The sequence below is a fragment of the Melanerpes formicivorus genome, unplaced genomic scaffold (genome assembly GCF_026170545.1).
Source record: "Melanerpes formicivorus ecotype bairdi unplaced genomic scaffold, bMelFor1.0.p_v2 SCAF_24, whole genome shotgun sequence".
Taxonomy (NCBI): domain Eukaryota; kingdom Metazoa; phylum Chordata; class Aves; order Piciformes; family Picidae; genus Melanerpes; species Melanerpes formicivorus.
The window spans coordinates 12069425-12088472 of NW_027142376.1; the positions used below are offsets into that span (position 1 = coordinate 12069425).

At 43.5% G+C, this 19048-nt stretch overlaps 1 protein-coding gene across 2 annotated transcripts in view; it reads right to left on the bottom strand.

The window, feature by feature from the left end:
- OSBPL10 (oxysterol binding protein like 10) overlaps window positions 1-19048 on the bottom strand; it is a 109883-nt gene that overhangs the window by 20866 nt on the left and 69969 nt on the right. For both annotated transcript variants that reach the window (XM_068152922.1, XM_068152921.1), the window contains 2 exons: window positions 8297-8443; window positions 2378-2861 (listed from right to left, as the gene is read on the bottom strand). In XM_068152922.1, coding sequence (XP_068009023.1) covers window positions 2378-2861; window positions 8297-8443 — 631 coding nt within the window. The remainder of the gene's footprint in view (window positions 1-2377; window positions 2862-8296; window positions 8444-19048) is intronic.

Consider the following 19048-nt stretch of genomic DNA (forward strand, 5'->3'; position numbering starts at 1 on the left):
CCCAAAGCCTGCCCCCACTCCTGGGATATCTCCATGATCATTAAAACAACAAAAAAAGGGAGTAGGGTGGGAGGGATAGGGGAGAAGATACACTCACGAACACACTAAACAATCCTTGGAGTAGGGAAGTGCTTCTTTCCTAGACCCTTTCTCTCTCAAAACTGGGACACATCAGACTTTGAAGTCTTTAAGTAATTCCCACAGTAGGCACTCTATATCCCAGAGATCTGTGTGCACCAGCAGCAAGAAAAAACCAAATGTTCCTATTCCTACTTAATCATAAGTGACTTTCTGCTTAATTTTATTGCCATTAAATAGTTCCCTTTGCTGACAAAAAGGAGTACTAGAAATGAGTGTGTACCAGGAAAATGCAGCAACTTACACCAGTGACTCAGACTGGTAGAAGTACACACAGGGGACAGGCAGACAGACTAATTTCCCTTCTGACACTCCCTTCCTTTCTTAACTGCGTGTTAAAAGCTAAGTACCCAAATAATAGGAAGAAGGAAACAGCCGTGCCATGACCGACTAACTATCACAACATGAAATCCAGTAGAAAGGAAGTTTCATGGCTCTTCTACCAAAAAAGGGAATATATTGCCTCAGGAAAGAGGCTGCTTTAGTTCTAGCTAGTAGAACATACCTGTATGTTTTCACCAGGATTGCTTTCCTATTACAAGCAAGCAAAACCAAACTGTACATTTCCCCCACTGCTTTTTCACTACCTTTCATATCATTCAACAGAACAATGAAAGAAAGAAGCCTTCACTGTAAGTTTTGCCAGTACTCCTGAGACAGCCTAAGAGCTACAGTCTAAGACAAAACACTAAAAACTTACACAGGAAGTTACCTTCAAATGCCAAAACTGACTGACTCAATTGCTTAGAAACATTAAATCAGCACAATAGCAGTGAGTAACAACACTGGTGCAGGTGTGCTTCTCAGTTCAGATCATCCATTAAGAATTAGCTATGATCCCCTGCACTTCTGAATTCATGCTGAGCTATGACTTACTATGAAGCAGGCTCTGTAGCAACAATACAGCAAACCATGATTCATACCTCAACTACATGACTCTCTATAAAGCTTGAGCTAATACACCAACTTTGTAAGCACCACAGAAATCAAGCTTCTTTGCAGAATATAGAAAAGAAGGAAGGTTAGACTTAAGTAAAACTGAGTTTTCCTACTGCTTTGTTCCATTGGTTCTGCACATTGGCCACAACAACCCCATGCAGTGCTACAGGCTGGGGTCAGAGTGGCTGGAGAGCAGCCAGGCAGAGAGGGACCTGGGGGTACTGGTCGATGGCAGGCTGAACATGAGCCTGCAGTGTGCCCAGGCAGCCAAGAGGGCCAATGGCATCCTGGCCTGCATCAGGAACAGTGTGGCCAGCAGGAGCAGGGAGGTCATTCTGTCCCTGTATACTGCACTGGTTAGGCTGCACCTCGAGTACTGTGTCCAGTTCTGGCCCCTCAGTTTAGGAAGGAGGTTGACTTGCTGGAACGAGTACAGAGAAGAGCAACAAAGTTGGTGAGGGGTTTGGAACACAAGCCCTATGAGGAGAGGCTGAGGGAGCTGGGGTTGCTCAGCCTGGACAAGAGGAGACTCAGGGGTGACCTTATCACTCTCTACAACTACCTGAAGGGAGGCTGTAGACAGGCGGATGATGGTCTCTTCTCCCAGGCAGCCAGTACCAGAACAAGAGGACACAGTCTCAGGCTGCGCCAGGGGAGGTTCAGGTTGGATATTAGGAAGAAGTTCTATACAGAAAGAGTGATTGCGCTATGGAATGGGTTGCCCGGGGAGGTGGTGGAGTCGCCGTCATTGGAGGTGTTCAGAAGGAGACTTGATGGGGTGCTTGGTGCCATGGGTTAGCTGTTTGGGTGGGTTGGATTGGTTGATGGGTTGGACACGATGATCTTGAAGGTCTCTTCCAACCTGGTTTGGTTTATTCTATTCTAATAAAGGTTTATTCATTTTAAAACCATCCCATACTGAATCACAGATTGCTTTGAAGTGTGAGAGACAAATAAAAATGTTCTGATAGAATGTGCCCTCAATAGCCATTGGCTACTATTACCTCATTATATCTGAAGCACAGTTGTATGTTAACAGACTCACATAAACATGACCACATATTTATATGTAAAGTGTCTCTCACGTTCTGTATGGACAGAAAAAGCTACGTGGACTCTACCATTTTATTCCCAACTTCACAAGAGCAAACAGCCACAAGATCCAAATGGAAGGTCAGAGGAAATACCTGGAATTTCCAGGAAAATATCTGGATTCCTACTGTGTTGCCACCCACAATATTAGCTTTAAAAAAAACCAAACCCCCACAAACCCTAAATCAAATAAAAGCACATTTCTTACCTTCACCTACCATGGAAACACCTATTGACATGCCCATAAACTTGCTTTTAGTCCATACGTGAGCGTTCACACACATCTTCTTCTCTTTGCATTCACAGTAAAAGCAAGATACCGGTGGGTGATGGGATACTTGCTCAGCTACAAACCTCAGCTTGTAGCACGTGGACTGGTCCTGGCCAGACTCCTTGGTTGGGTCCTTAGAAACCACGGAGGCACCGCTAGTTCTGACCGCTTTCACTTTGTCTTTTGGGACATCCCACGAGCAATGGAAGGTTTCGCCGATTATGGGGTTATAGGGCTTCTTGGCAACCGCTCCCTTGCGGCCTTCGTGAAAAGCTGTTAGATAATACTCCACAAAGCAGATAATTCTTTCCTCAGGAGTGGCTCCAGCTGCAATTGACAAAAACAGGTCTGGATGGGCCATGAAATTTGCATACATCTCCAGCAGGGATCTTTTCTCCAAAATAAATGTTGGAAGCACTACCTGTATGCAAAGCAGACAAAGGTAGATATGATTTCCCCATGATCACACTACCGCGGGGGAAGGGGGGGGAGAACAGTTAGGACAGCTGCAATTCTGGCCCTGCCAAGTTTCAGGACAGGGTGTTTTCCTCTCCTGCCCCAGCAATTTCATTTTCTTTGCAGTGTACATAACGAGCAAAGGAAAAAGCAGCGGCCTTCCCAGTCATGCAGGCTGCTTCCGAAGTCATTACGATTCTGAACAGCAGCTCACACAACAGGGATGGGCTGTTCCGCTCACACGGAAATCTGCTCTTTCCTCTCCACTCGGTTAACAAATCATCCATTGTTCTACTTGTTGACTTCCATGAAAATTGATTTGCATCAAACATCAGCACACCCAACTAATTTTAACTCTCCAAAAAGGGAGGGGCACACCCATCCAGAAGATGAGTATTTTATATAAACATAAACATCACCAACCCATAAGCGGTGGAGAGTCTAAGGGATGCCCCTACCCATTCTGTCAAACATCTGAACTCCCAGTTTCGTCCCTGAAACTTTTGGCCACCCACCGCAGACATACTGCATCCCTTCCAGCCCTTAACAAGCCAAACAACTGGATCTAACCAAACCCAAATTCAAGTGTGTTTCCAAGAACACGACCATGCAAAGGACCCTTCGCAAGAGGCTCCATTTGACTCCCTCCGCCCTACACTGCCACTGTATGTGTCACATCCCCTCCCATCTCCCAAGGCATATAAATCCCTTGCTGCCTCTATGATCTCCTCCTAGATACAAGGTACATCCCCTCAGGATGAGATCCTATCATACTAATGTGGTAGGCCCCTACACACTTTCAGCTTATTTCAGAGAAGTTGAAACAAGCAAAAACTGCACAAACTGTTAATGTCCTGCAAACAGAGAGGTTCCAGTGGGACCCCCCAAAAGTCTGGCTCATTCACCTCTCTGTCTGTGTACTAGTTACACACACAGAGCTTTTGATAGGCTAATAATTTTTAGGAGTTTAGATCTAAATCAAGGGAACTTACATCTGTAATATTCCTCCGACTCTACTCTGTAAGTAAGGACTCTGCAGGGTCTCTGTCACCAATCTAACAAGGCCTCAAAATATGCAGGACCTTAATATCACACCATGTGTGCAAACCACTGAGTACTAAACCACTGAGCCTACAGTCCCATTGTTGGTGGGACAATGAGGGACTGAGGAGACTGGGTTTTTAGAATGCAATATAGTTTCATAGTTTCATTCAGGGTTGGAAGGGACCACAAGGATCATCTAGTTCCAACCCCCCTGCCATGGCAGGGACACCCCACACTAGATCAGGCTGGCCAGAGCCTCATCCAGCCTGGGCTTAAACACCTCCAGGGACGGGGCCTCAACCACCTCCCTGTACAACACATTCCAGGGTTTCACCACTCTCATGGTGAAGAACCTCCTCCTCACATCCAGCCTGAATCTCCCCACCTCCAGCTTCATTCCATTCCCCCTAGTCCTGTCACTACCTGAGATCCTGAGAAGTCCTTCCCCAGCCTTCCTGTAGGCCCCCTTCAGATACTGGAAGGCCACAATTAGGTCACCTGGGAGCCTTCTCTTCTGCAGACTGAACAGCCCCAACTCCTTCAGTCTGTCCTCACTGGAGAGGTGCTCCAGCCCTCTGATCATCCTTGTGGCCCTTCTCTAATATAAAACTTTGGAAGGCAAAGTGAGAGGGCAGTTTATTTCTTAAGAGTATTTTTAGCACTCTAAACATTTCTGTCTTATTTGCAGCATTCTCATTCTGACCAAATATTATTTAACATAATTGATAGAAAAAAAAAAAAAGGCCATTCAGCATTACTGACCCTCAATAGAAATCTCATTTTAATATAGACTGTACACTCTAAGATCAGGTTATCAAAGGGGAAACTAATAGCAAAATATATGAAGAAAGAAAAAAAAACTCAACACATCACTTTTTTTTCTAGAAGTAGTGGTAGTGACTCTTGAGTTCACTGCACAAACTTGAGAGGGCAGAGGAACTCATTTGAACAAACAGCACTGCACCTCATTATGTCCAAGCGTCCCTCTCTAAAAAGAGTGACCTTCATTAGCACAAACGGAGGAAGAAAAGTACAGACCACACTTCACATGATGCAAGTTTTATGGTACAACATTAAGACTGCTGTGGTTTCATCCTGGTGACTTGATTATATAATCTAGGGAAGAAGGCACAGGAAAAGGGCAACATAAAACATCCTCAGATAATACTGTGCCACAACCACTTCCAGCAGAAGCTGGCTATCATCGAGGCTATCTCAAATCTGACTTTCAGAGGAATAATAAAACATTAGACGAGGTGCAGCCAATAAACCAAGCTTTATTATCACGTATTTGTAGCCCTAAGGGTCTCATGTCAGTAAGCAAAGTTAATAAAAAAAGCAGCCAGCTGTCTTTCAGTTTATTTTTTTTAATCCACAAAATGAGCAGAAGAGTGATGTGCACATGTGGCACGTCTCATTAATACTCATCATGTGGGTATTCGTGCATCACAGACCAGAGACAAATCTACCTTCACCATATGCCTGCTCTTCTTTTCAGACTGCATTATATATGCTTGTACTTTATCAACTGTAGATCCAATAATATTCATCACTATCCTCAAAAGAACTGTGTTCTAAGAACACAGTGTAAGAAATAGGTTATCATACATAATTGCCTTACTACTTTCCTGATAAGTTTCATAGTTTCATTCAGGGTTGGAAGTGTCTACACTTTTCTTGCTTTCATTAACTCTGTGTCTCTAGGGTTTTGCCACCTCTGCTGTGACAAAAAGATGACAACGGCAATCAAGGCATGAGATTTAACACATCCAAGTGCCGGGTTCTGCACATTGGCCACAACAACCCCATGCAGTGCTACAGGCTGGGGTCAGAGTGGCTGGAGAGCAGCCAGGCAGAGAGGGACCTGGGGGTGCTGGTTGATGGTAGGATGAACATGAGCCTGCAGTGTGCCCAGGTGGCCAGGAGGGCCAATGGCATCCTGGCCTGCATTAAGAACAGTGTGGCCAGCAGGAGCAGGGAGGTCATTCTGCCCCTGTACACTGCACTGGTTAGGCCACACCTCGAGTCCTGTGTCCAGTTCTGGGCCCCTCAGTTTAGGAAGGAGGTTGACTTGCTGGAACGAGTCCAGAGAAGGGCAACAAAGTTAGTGAGGGGCTTGGAACACAGCCCTGTGAGGAGAGACTGAGGGGGCTGGGGCTGCTCAGCATGGAGAGGAGGAGACTCAGGGGTGACCTTATTGCTCTCTACAACTACCTGAAGGGGGGTTGTAGACAGGCAGAGGTTGGTCTCTTCTCCCAGGCAGCCAGCACCAGAACAAGAGGACACAGTCTCAGGCTGCGCCAGGGGAAGTTCAGGCTGGAGGTCAGGAGGAAGTTTTACACAGAGAGAGTGATTGCCCATTGGAATGGACTGCCCGGGGAGGTGGTGGAGTCGCCGTCACTGGAGGTGTTCAGGAGGAGACTTGACAGGGTGCTTGGTTACATGGGTTAGTTGATTAGGTGGTGTTGGATGATAGGTTGGACGCGATGATCTTGAAGGTCTCTTCCAACCTGGTTTATTCTATTCTATTCTATTCTATTCTAAAATCTTGCTCATTACCCAAGACCAAGCATTTTGAAGGCACAGGAACAACAGATAAGGAATCTTAGTCTAGTTTAAGTATTATGGACTCAGACAGCCTTAGCAAACCAAAACAGAAAAGAGAAAGACCTATGAAAAATTAAGCAACCTAAGAGAAACAGAAGCAAAAAATGAACTGCACATAACCCCAGGCACACTGAGAAGTGAGGGGTATAAATTATTCACAAATGAAGTTATGAAACTTTTGTTCTGTTTAGAACAAAACAATCTCTGTGCAGCTATTCAATAGTTATACTTAGCAACAGATTATGGGATTGCTCAGCCTTTTAAAATATTGTCAATTGTTCCAAAGGAAGCAGGAAAGACTATATTGAGAAAGCCTTGCTTTGTAAGACAGTGATGGTAAAAATAGGTTTTGATTAATAGGAGGATCAAAAGGAAAGCAGATCAACTCCTCAAAACACTGAAATGCCCATAAGAAGAATCTTCTGCAAAGTACTTCAGGCACAAGGGAATGTCTCTGGTTATTCAAAACCTTTTCTTATTTGTGGAGAGTGTGTGAGAATGAGATTTTTCTTATTTGTGAGAGGTGAGCTGTAGCAGTTTTATTTAGATCTAAGCAGAAAACCTTTGTGGAAGGAAATGCTATGCTGTATCTTTACAAAAATCCATTTGATTATTTGTTAAGCCCCATGAGAAGGCTACACCAGAACACAGGGTTATTAAAAAGCAGTCATTCCCTGCTTCCAGAACATCCACTTCATTGCCAAAAACTCTCAGAACTCACAGGAAATTTCTTAGACATCATAACTTCTCTGATCATAGCAACATGGGTAAGCTCACCACAATACTGGTTCCAAAACTAGGAGGATGCACAAAAGGCTAAACTGGTGAGATACTTAGCACAGACAAGGACAGTGATCCATTGAAGACACTAATTTCTTGATCACTGTGTGATTTTTGAAGCTTCCAAGTAATTAAATTGAATCCAATCCACAAAGCAGTAACTTGAGCACATATATCTCCTTCTTCTATACAATTGCCATTGCTCCTCACTCAGTGCACCCTGACTTAACATACACATGGGATACATGTATGACATACAGTTTCCTTGAGAGTTACCAAAAAGGAAGAAGAAAAAAGGTAGGGAAGAGTTTTAGGTGAGTTTATCTTTTTCTCTCCTTTCCCCTCAAGCCATCCTCCCCAGTCCTTTAAGTATCCAATGTGAATAGGATAGGATAGGATAGGATAGGATAGGATAGGATAGGATAGGTTGGAAGAGACCTACAAGATCATCGCGTCCAACCCATCAACCAATCCAACCCACCTAAACAACTAACCCATGGCATCAAGCACCCCATCAAGTCTCCTCCTGAACACCTCCAATGATGGTGACTCCACCACCTCCCTGGGCAGCCCATTCCAATGGGCAATCACTCCTTCTGTATAGAACTTCCTCCTAACATCCAGCCTAAACATCCCCTGGCGCAGCCTGAGACTGTGTCCTCTTGTTCTGGTGCTGGCTGCCTGGGAGAAGAGACCATCATCCGCCTGTCTACAACCTCCCTTAAAGTAGTTGCAGAGAGCAATAAGGTCATCCCTGAGTCTCCTCCTCTCTCCAGGCTAAGCAACCTCAGCTCCAAAGCCTGCCTAGCAAGAGACAGTACTCCCTAGCTTTCCTTAACCACACTCTCATAAAAAGAGCCAAACTTGTTAGCAGGATCAAAACATGCTCACAGGAGTCCCATGCACACACACATACACACAGAAAGATGAGAAGAAGAAAAAATTCTAAAAGAAATACAGTGTCTGTACCCTGGTAAGGTCCATGCCAAGTTTGAGCTGAGAGATGAGATGGAGAATTATACTACGTTGATCATCCATGACTCCTAAATCCTCCTCTTCATTATCTTCAGTATCTGTCACTTCATCTTCGACTAGGATCAACTCAGAAGCTGAATGCTGAAATGAAAAGAAACATCATCATCTGGACAAAAGGGTTTTCTCCACTCCATATGTTTAAAAATGGGGCTGTTTCAATGGAAACAAAGGCAGCCTTTGATAAAGCCAAGAAATGATACACATTCAAAACAATGAAAAAATACAGTGATGGGTCCAGAGAGTATTTGGGTCTTATCTTCAAAATGAGGATCAAATGATAAATCACACATTGTCTTTTCACACTGATATAGTAGTAATGGCAAACAAAAATCATAGCCTGTTAAAGTAATGGGTCTTCTATCTTTTAAACAGAAGTACAGAGTTGAAAATGAGACTTTCAAGAGTCTGTTTCATAAATCTCCCCAGCAACTATTCATAATACATATCTAGTTGTTACATGACCTCATTTCACATTGTTTTGTTTTCTTTTCCTCTATCCCTCTCCCAAGTTAGATACCTAAGAAAGTCAAGACTACTACCTGAAGGAGGGGATAAAAAACAACCCTACTGTGATTGAAGTACACATCTTTGGGGGGAAACAAAAAACCAAAACAAAACACCCCAAACAACCCAAAATAAGCCCCAAAGATTTTGGGGGGTACGGCAATGAGATGAGTCTTTATGGCATTTGCAAAACTACCCTGCTGCACAGCACAGCTTCATGCCAGTATTGTTCAGCTTCCAGATACACAGGTTGAAGATCAAGAACAGAGGCATTACACCATGCCTCCTCAAAAGGAACTTTACAGCAGAGAAGGATTAGCAATCTGTGATATTTTGTTTCTCCTCAGGATTTACGAGATATTGATAACAATAATCCAGATGGGTGGTAGTTATTTTGTCCAATCCATTGAAATCACTCGACTAGCCTTCCAGATACCGATGCAGGTAGGGTTTTCTACCTTAAAAACATAGGGTTATGTAGCTGAAAAGTGTACAGCCCAGCACTTCATTATTGCCCAGTGACTCCATGCTGTAAATAAGACAATGCTACCTGCAAAAGTTAGCATTCCTTCATGCTAAATAGCATTTCTGCAGAAACACCTAGTTCATTACACAAAATGATACATTTTTCATGCCACTGTGCGAGTCTGCTACTGAGAAGTTTCACTGAAACCAGCTGATATTCAGAAATAGGTTTCAAAGAACAATTTCTCAATGATCACCTCAGAGACACCCCCCCTCACAAGAACAACAGCTCCTGTAAGGAGAGTGTCTCTGCAATTTAGTTGCTACAGATGTTTCCAAGATTTGAATAGAGTTCCCTCTTTCTCTCTCTTTAAATTAAGCAAAGTGTTTAGGTAGGTATTCCCCCCAAAAAAATAGCTCTTTGGTAAAATCCAAGGACATTTGGAAGACATTTTACAAGTACTTTATTTAGAAAGCAGAATATGTAGATTACATAAAACAGAATCTGGTGAGCTGTAATCTCAGCAGTTTAGAGCTTTTCAAAAGGACAAAACCATGCTTTCTCCTCCCCACTCACCCAGAAAATAAAAGGATAGAAAGATAAGCTCTTTCCTCCCCAAATGCACAGCACTGTTATCCAACTGACACATTCCTAACAACTTCAATTAACATAAAACCCGACAACCATGCACAAAATTAACAGTAGGTCAAAGCACCCAAGCCTGGTTCCGTTACACAGCTTATGATTCATTTGGAGCGTGGAAAAAGCAGTGTCAGAACTTACAGGGGATGCTTCCACAGGAGGTTTCCCTTTGATCCAGCTTGACCTCATTGAGAGCACTGAGCTAGCGCGTAAGCGCTGCTGCTTCTGTTACTGCCATGAACAGAGCTCGCGGCAAGCAAGCTCCCGCAAGAATTAATAGTGCTGGAAAAAAAAGGCAGGGAACCTCCTCTCCTCACTCCCATCCCCCTGGGTTTTTTTTTCAGTTATCCACGAGTTGGAGAGTGTGCACCGGATGTCAATCTGCTCCTTGCGTTCTGAGTCACATGGCCCTGAGATCAGCCAGCTTAAATGCACGCAGCTCCAACTGGGAAATGCTGCTGCTGCTGCTTCCCAAAGGCTACTCCAGTGGGGGGGAAGCACGTGAGTGTGCCCAGGTCTGAGAGAGAGAACACTGCCAAGTGAAAACGCCTAACACCTGCATGACATTTAGTTGTTGTGGGTGTAAGAAAATAAACAAATTACTCATTGAGAAATTTGCAGACTCTCCTTTTCATCCTGGACATTCAGCCAGAGACAGAAATCCTTCTTTCTTCCCTGCTAATATAAGTATTAGGCTTTCCATGCCTTTCAATTACAAACAAAACAGCAACTGCCTCTCATTGCTACTCTACAAAATTTGCATGGAGAGGGCAAGCAGCCCTAGAGATAGGCTAGGTGCTCAGGAAAGTAGTGTTTGCATTGTTTTAAAGGGAAGATGTTTCACTCAGCAGGAAGGCTAAGTACATTGTAACATTAGGACCAAGCATGTCTAATGACCATCCTGCAGTCAGGACTAGAGTTTTAATTAGCTTAACTATCTTCTATTTTAAAAGCATGTGCTAGAGCACCAAAAATCCCACAGCTCTACTATTAGAGTTATCAACATACTAGCAACCTTCAGTGAACACAGAATGGCATCAGATGTCTACATTTCCTCTCACTTGCCAAGAAATTAAGAATATAAGTAGGACGTTACAATTTATGTCACAAGAATTAATGAGCAGAGCAGTCAGCCTCAGTAAGCTACATCCTTTTTGTATTTCCCTTTCTTCTCATTAGCTGTAGGTTCACAGATTCATAGAATGGTTTAGGTTGGAAGAGACCTCAAACAAGATGTAGTTCCAACCCCCATGCCATGGGGAGGAACATTTTCCACTGGACCAGACTGCTCAAAGCCTCATCTAACCTGGCCCTGAACACCTCCAGGGAGGGGGCATCCATGATCTCCCTTGGGCAACCTGTTCCAGAATTTCTTCTTAATATCCACCTTCCTCAAGCTTAAATCCATTCCTTCTCATCATATCACTACAAACCCTTGCAAAAAAGTCTCTTCCTGGCTTTCTTGCAGACCCCCTTTCAGGCACTAGAAGGCTGCCATAAGGTCTCCCCCAACCACCAGGCTAAACAGCCCCAGCAGTCTGAGCCTGTCCCCATAGGAGAGGTACTCCAGCCTTCTGATTATCTTCATGGCCCTGCTCTGGATGCCCTCCAGCAGTTCTATTCTAGGTAGTTACTGAACTGATTTTCAAGAACACAGAAAAGACATTTCCTTTTAAAGAATGCATCTTATGCTTTAAAAACCCAACCATGCAAGCACTACAAAGGGTGTGTGGACACAAAATACTCATCTACCACATCTCTGGTGTCATTAAAGTCCAATCAGGTCTTTAACTCTCTTTCCACAGAAACAGTATGTGGTTTAGTAGTAACTGACACGGAAGCATTCAGTAGAATGTAAGAGATTATGTTGAGTGATTATCCTTTAATGGCAGCTTCTCTGAATTATCAGACAGAAATGTACATTCCTCTCATCCCCATAAAATATAGTTGCAAAACTGTGCTTGGAAAGCAGTGATTTGCTCCATCCCTGCATGGTCAGAGATAATGTAAAAAGCTATTGAGCTGCGTGCAGGCCAGCCTGGGAACGAGGAGCACAGCGAGGCTTGGGTGCTAACCCTGGACACCAAATATTGAACCAGTTACAAACAAGCACCAAAAAGGGGTTTAGATTTGAAAACATTTTCATCAAAGTGAGTTCCCAACACTGCACCAGGATTTTTCACCAAAAATAAAAAAAATCTGAATGGAAAACAAAACAGATCCTTTCCAGAAATCTCATTAAGGGATTCCCTTCAATGCTGAAAGGCCAATGACGTGAACACACATGCTGACAGGGATCTATTTTAAACAGATCGCTTCATTAGAACTGGGATCTATGAATTTGGAGAGGTCATCTGCTGGGATACGAAACAGATGTTGTATTCAGCAGGCTCTATCAGAAAACATGGTTGGTTTTTTTTTAACAAATGAAACCTGTAGAGAAAAGAATTGTTCCTGAAGGAAACACTCTGGGGGTTGTTTTGTGGTGGGTTGGTTTGTTTGTGGGGTTTTGGGGTGGGTTTTGTTTCATTTTTTTGTTGTTTGTTTGAACATCTTCAAGAAAAAAAAAGACACTTTTACATACCTGGGACAGAATCACAGAACTAAAATCTACATTGCTGTCAATAGGCACACTGCCTGTTCTATCTGGGCTAGACTTAGTCCAGTAAGTTCATGTCTCTCTTGTGCTGGGCAGCCCAGAAGCGCACACACCACCCCAGATGTGGCTTCACCTCCAGCACCGAGCAAAGGGGAAGGTTCACCTCCCTCCACCTGCGGCCAATACTATTCCCAATGCAGTCCAGGATGCTGTTGGCCTTCTTTGCCACAAGAGTGCATTGCCAGTTCACAGTCAGCTTGTTGTCCACCAAGATCCCAAAGTCTTCTCTGCAGACCTACTTTCCAGCCACTTGGCCCCCAGCCTGCAGCGGTGCAGACACCCACCTTCAGATATTCGCTTCTGGCCCATCAGCCCAGGGTTTTTACCATCTACAAACCTGCACTCTGCCCCATCACCCAGGTCATTACTGAAGATGTTGAACAGTACTAGCCCCAATACTGACCCCTGGGGTACACTACTAGCGACTGGCCTTCAAATGGACTTCACACAACCCTGTGGGCCTGATCATCCAGACAATTTTTAATCCACCTCACTGCCTACTTATGCAACCCATACTCTCTCTGCTTTTCTGTGAAGCTGTTACAGAAGACTGGGTCAAACACCTTACCAAGGTCAAAACAAACAATATCCACACACATCAAGGCAGTCACATCATTGTAGAAGACTATCACGTTCATAAATTACTATTTCTCCTTTGTAAATGCATGCTGACTGCTCCTGATCACCTTCTCCTTCATGTGTGTGTTTGGAAGTGCTTTCCAGCATTAGTTGCTCCAGGTATCAAGGAGAGGCTGACCAATGTTACTAGAACATCCCTAGATGTTCAATCCTGCTCTTCCTGAAGATAGGAGTGACATTTGCTGTGTTCTTCATGAACCTTTCCCAAACACCATGACCCTTTAAAGACAATAGATGATGGCCTTGCAATGACATCAGCCAATTCCCTCTATGCTCATAGCTGTAGCTCATCATGCCTTAAAGAGTTACATATGTGCAGCTCAGGTGCTGCCTAACCTGTTCCTTCTCCATCCAGAACACATCTTCCTCCACATTTTCCCCTTCATCTGTGAGACCTATGACTCCTGCAGACTGAAGTCACCAGTAAAAAGTGAGGCACAGAAGATACTGCGTGACAGCCCTTTCCTAGCACAGGAATAAGCAGAGCCCGTGTGTATCCTGACAGAGGGACATGAGGACTCATCTAGGACTAAGGCAGCAATTCTTCATGCTATTACACCAAAAATATTCCAAGAATTTTCATTAAGGCATAAAAAGGTGATGTAGTAAGAAAAGGACTGTAGTCAGAAGCAGAAGGATGAATCTCAGGAACTTCAAACATCCAGATAAAACCTCATCATTTAATGACATTCCAAGGGAAGCAGTCCTTAGGTCTTCCTACATTCAAAAAACCTACAATATATACTAAAACAACAAAACAAAACTAAAAAAACCCACAACACCAACCCACTGTGTGAAACATTTCTGCATTGAGAAAAAGACTGAATAAACTACTTGCAGGTCTTGTTCAGGAGCAACACTAAACTGAATTAGCATTTTCAGACAAGCTGAGGATTGCTGCATCTTCTGTGATGTAATTACAATTCGTCCTACTGGTGCACATAGAAGTGGAAGGCCTCATCTTGATTTTTGGCTTCTCTTGGTTAATGATAGAGGCTTGCAAGGCTCAGTTATGCTTGCACTCATGTAACTCGAGAGCTTGGGAACAGGTTTTCTGTGGGTGTAAGATTAAATATAACACTGTAAGGTCAGAGAGCTTTAGCACTTCAGTGTAAATGTGACAAATTGGCCCCACAAGGTTTTCACCAGTCTCAATTCCAAAGTTAGAATACCCTGTGAAGCAGATACAGTAAGAATACCTCAGAACACCCCAGAAGTAGTAACACAAAATGACCTGTTAGCTTCTTGCAGGACTTACCCGAACTGACAAAACTGAACTAACTTGTGTACAACACTCGGTCCTCTTCAAGCGAGTACACCTTCAAAACATTTAACTGCATTCACTAGCAGCTATGGCACACATTTGATAGAAAAACAGAATCAAAGAATGGTTTGGACTGTAAGCCATCATAAATGCCATCTAGTTCCAATCCCCCTGCCATGGGCAGGGACGCTTTCCACTAGATCGGGTTGCTCAAAGCCCCATTCCAACCTAGCCCTGAATACTTGCAGGGATGGGCATCCACAACTTTTCTGGGCAACCTGTTCCAGTGCCTCATCACCCTCACAGTGAAAAACTTCTTCCTTGTATCTAATCTAAATCTACTTTCTTTCAGTTTTAAAACAGTCACCCTTCATCATATCACATTTTCTGGTGAAGAGCCTCCGTCCCCACGTTTCCTGTAGGGCCCTTTTAAGTACTGGAAGCCCAGAGAGACCTTCTGGTGGTATAGTGGAGTCTTCTCCAGGCTAAACAACCCAACTGTCAGCCTGTCCTCATAGGGGAGGTACTCCAACCCCACAATCACCCTTGTGGCCCTCCTCTGGACCTGTTCAAGGCAGTCCATGTTCTTCTTATGCTGAGAACCCCAAAGCTGAACACAGTACTCCAAGTGAGGTCTCATGAGAATGGAGTAGAGGGGAAAAAACACTTCCCTCAATCTGCAGGTCATGCTTCTTATGATTCAGCCCAGGATGCAATTGACTTTCTGGGCTGTGAGTGCATGTTGCTGGCTCATATTCAGTTTTTCATCCACTACCATTCTTAAGTCCTTCTCTGCAGAGCTGCTACCAACCCACTCATCACCCAGCTGTACTTGTGCTTAGGATTGCCCCAATCTATGTGCAGGACCTTGACTTGGCCTTGTTGAACTTCACAGGGTTTACATGAGACCATCTCTAAGCCTGTCAGGGTCCCTCCAGCCTATCCACCACACCACACATTCTGGTGTTGTCAAGAAACTTGCTGAGGGTTCACTTGCTGTCCAAGTCACCAACAAAGATGATGCATAGTGCTAGTTCTAATACTGACTCATGAGAAACATCACTCATCACTGGTCTCTGCTTGGACATCGAGCCATTGAACACAAACACTCGAGTGTGACCATCCTTATCCAATTCCTTATCCACTGAGTGGTCCATCCATCAAATCTATGCCTCTCCAATGTAGAGACAAGAATGCTGTGCCAAACATTGTCAAATGCTATGCACAAGTCGAAGCAGATGACAGGCAAGCAGTAATTTGAATCTCAAACGCAGCTTTTCTGGTAAATTGTACTGGACTACTATATTCATATGTTTTTGTGATGGGCTGACTCTGGCTGGATGCCAGGTGTCCACCAAAGCTGCTCTATCACTCTCCCTCTTCAGCTGGACAGGGTACAGAAAATATAACAAGAGGTTTCTGGGTTCAGATAAGGACAGGGAGAGATCCCTGACCTAGTACCGTCAGAGGCAAACCAGACTCGATATGAGGAAATTAGTTAAATTTATTACCAATCAAATCAGAGTGGGATAATGAGAAATAAAACCCAGTCTTAAAACACCTTCCCCCTGCCCCCCTTCTTCCCATGCTTAGCTTCACTCCTGGTTTTCTCCGTGTCTTCTTCCCAAATAGAGCAGGGAACGGGGTTTGCAGTCAGTTCGTAATGCTGTCTCTGCCGCTTCTTTCTCCTCAGGAGGAGGAGTTGTCACACTCTTGCCCTGCTCCAGTATGTGGTCCTTCCCACAGGAGACAGTCCTCCACAGACTTCAACACAAGTCCTTCCCATGGAATGCAGTTCTGCTCCAGTGTGTGTGGCACACAGGGTCACAAGTCCAGCCAGTAAACCTATACCAGCACGGACACGTCTCTATGTGAATCCACCGGTCCTGCCAGGAGCCAGCATGGGCTTCCCATGGGGTCAGTCTCTTTCAGGCACATTCACCTGCTCCAATGTGGGGTCCTCCACAGGCCACAGATGGAAATCTGGTCCATGGTTAAACTCCATGGGCTGCATGGGAACATCATGCTTCACATGGCCCTTGCCACCAGTTAGGAAGGAATCCCTGCTGTTTCCTGAAGCGCCTCCTCTGCCTCCTTCTTCACTGACCTTTGTATCGGTAGAGTTGTTTCTCTCAGCCCTCTCTCACACAGCTGCTGCTGCACAGCAGGTTTTTCCACTTCTTAAATACGTTACCACAGGGCACTGCCAACGTTGGTTCAGTTTTGGCCAGCAGCAGGTCTGTCTTGAAGCCGACTGGCATTGGCTCTATGGGACACAGGGGAAGCTTCTAGTAGCTTCTCACAGAAGCCACCCCTGTAGCCCCCCTTCCCAACTACCAAAACCCTGCCACACAAGAAGGAGCAGTTTCAATATAGAAAATGGAAATTAATATAACAGCAATTAAATGAAAAATATCAGTTTACTTCAGCCTAAATCTGGAAACTAAATGTAAATTCACATGTACTTACTCTCACCCCACTGAATGAAACCATCAACATGCACTTCTCCTCTAACTGCCAAATGCGTTATCATTTACAGGTTAGCAACTTTAAGCTAGCAACACTTTTTGTATATATATATATCCAACAAGTTCCTGTATTTCTTTAGACAAGCTTTTCTGCTCAAGAACAATTCAAATAAAACAAAATAGAGAATATCCTTCTTGACATTTTCCACCACATCATTACACAGTGTAAGCAGAGGAAGGGAAAAAGAGGGTTAGAGAAAGAGTGGTAGAGAGAACTTGGGTCATTGCCTGAGCCCTGGTCTTTATCCCACTATAGACACATTCATGCTCTGCTCCTGATAGCTCTGTGACTCATCACTGCAAAGAGCAGATCAAAGATAAAAGCTCAAACACACCAACATCCCATGCAAACTATAATGCAGACACCTGGATATCAAAGTTCCAGTGACTTTCAAAGAGACTGAAGGCTCCCCAGTGTTCAAGCTTTGATTTTTTTTTTAAAGAAAGACTTAAACTCAGAAACAAAGCCAAACTTAAATGGGGAATTTAAAAAGCAAAATTCCTTACATTCTCGGTTTCATCCTGAAAAAGGTCTCTGAAAGGTAGCAAAATAGGTGGCTTCAGCTGGTTTACTCTCATTATCTCAAAAGAAGTTCTCCCAACTTTAAAAGCTTTTGCTTTTATTTCTAGGGGGAAAAAACTGCCAACATATTAACATGCAAAAAGTCTACCACCTTAAGGGGAACCTGTCCCTCCAAAACCCCAAAATACAGCCACACTTTTCTTAGCATTCAACCATTAGAGCTTAGATGTAACAATGATGAACCAAGATCAAGCTAACTTGTAAACAATGACGAGCCAAGATTAAGCTAACTTGTAAACAATGACAAACCAAGATTAAGCTAACTTGTAAACAATGACGAGATAAGGTTAAGCTAACTTGTAAACAATGACAAACCAAGATTAAGCTAACTTGTAAAGAATCAAAGCAACTAACAGGATAATTTAATGAGAAGGATTTTGCAATGCAGAATCGAGCACACTATCACTTACGCACACCACCACCACGGCAAAACACCACTTTTTGTTTTACTGCTCTCATCTACATACAGAGCCAATCAAAAAGACAACTGGAAACTGAAGCAACTGAAGAAAAAAAAAAAATGGTGTAATAGGCACATTTTCTCCTTACTTTAAACTATGTATAGCAAGAAAAATAATCCAGGCTTGTCTATCTGGATAGATCAGAAACTGCTGCATCTGGGTTTAGGGTGTTAGAAAGTGAGGTCAAAGCTCTTATGTAATCACGGTTACAGCATTCATCAGTAACAGGTCAAAACATAGAATATCTGGTGGAAAAAGCTGGTAGCAGGCAGTAATGTGAAGAAATAAATGTTGTTATCAAATGTATTATTTATGTTTGGTAGTTCAGGTCTCCAGAGAAAATTAAAGCCTTCCAACTAAGACTATCAATAATTAAAACATCTCTTTTTTTGTGTCTGTAGATGGATAATTCATGCATGTTTTGTGGTTTGCTGTCTGGGCTTTTTTTTTTTAATTGAGAATGCTAAACACACTGGATGTTCAGAAAAATTCTTCTATGCTATGCTATGGACAAGTGCGAAGGATCAAACTGTGGCAATGTGAGCAAGCCACCACACTAATTGGATACAACACGCAATTACAGAGCCATCTACTGAACCAATACTTAACTCTCTTCAGGAGATCCTTCTTGCAGTGCAAAGGAGGCAAGCAAAGTAGAAATGCATCTCTATACTAATGCTTCGTAAATACAGACAGGCTGACATATAGATGCTGCAAGTAAAGAAAACAATCACAAAACCAGTGTCACATGTGACAAATAGATCTGCAATTTTTTTCTTTCTCAACAAAACCAATCTGCCAGGCATCTGGAGGCAAGCACAGTATCTGCATAGTTACTATTCTGAAACCCTTCTAATGCATTTGTGTTAATGTTTTTAGCAGTATTTGTGGTAACAGAAGTCTTTTCACCCTTAAAGAACAAATCCAGAAAGCTTCCTTT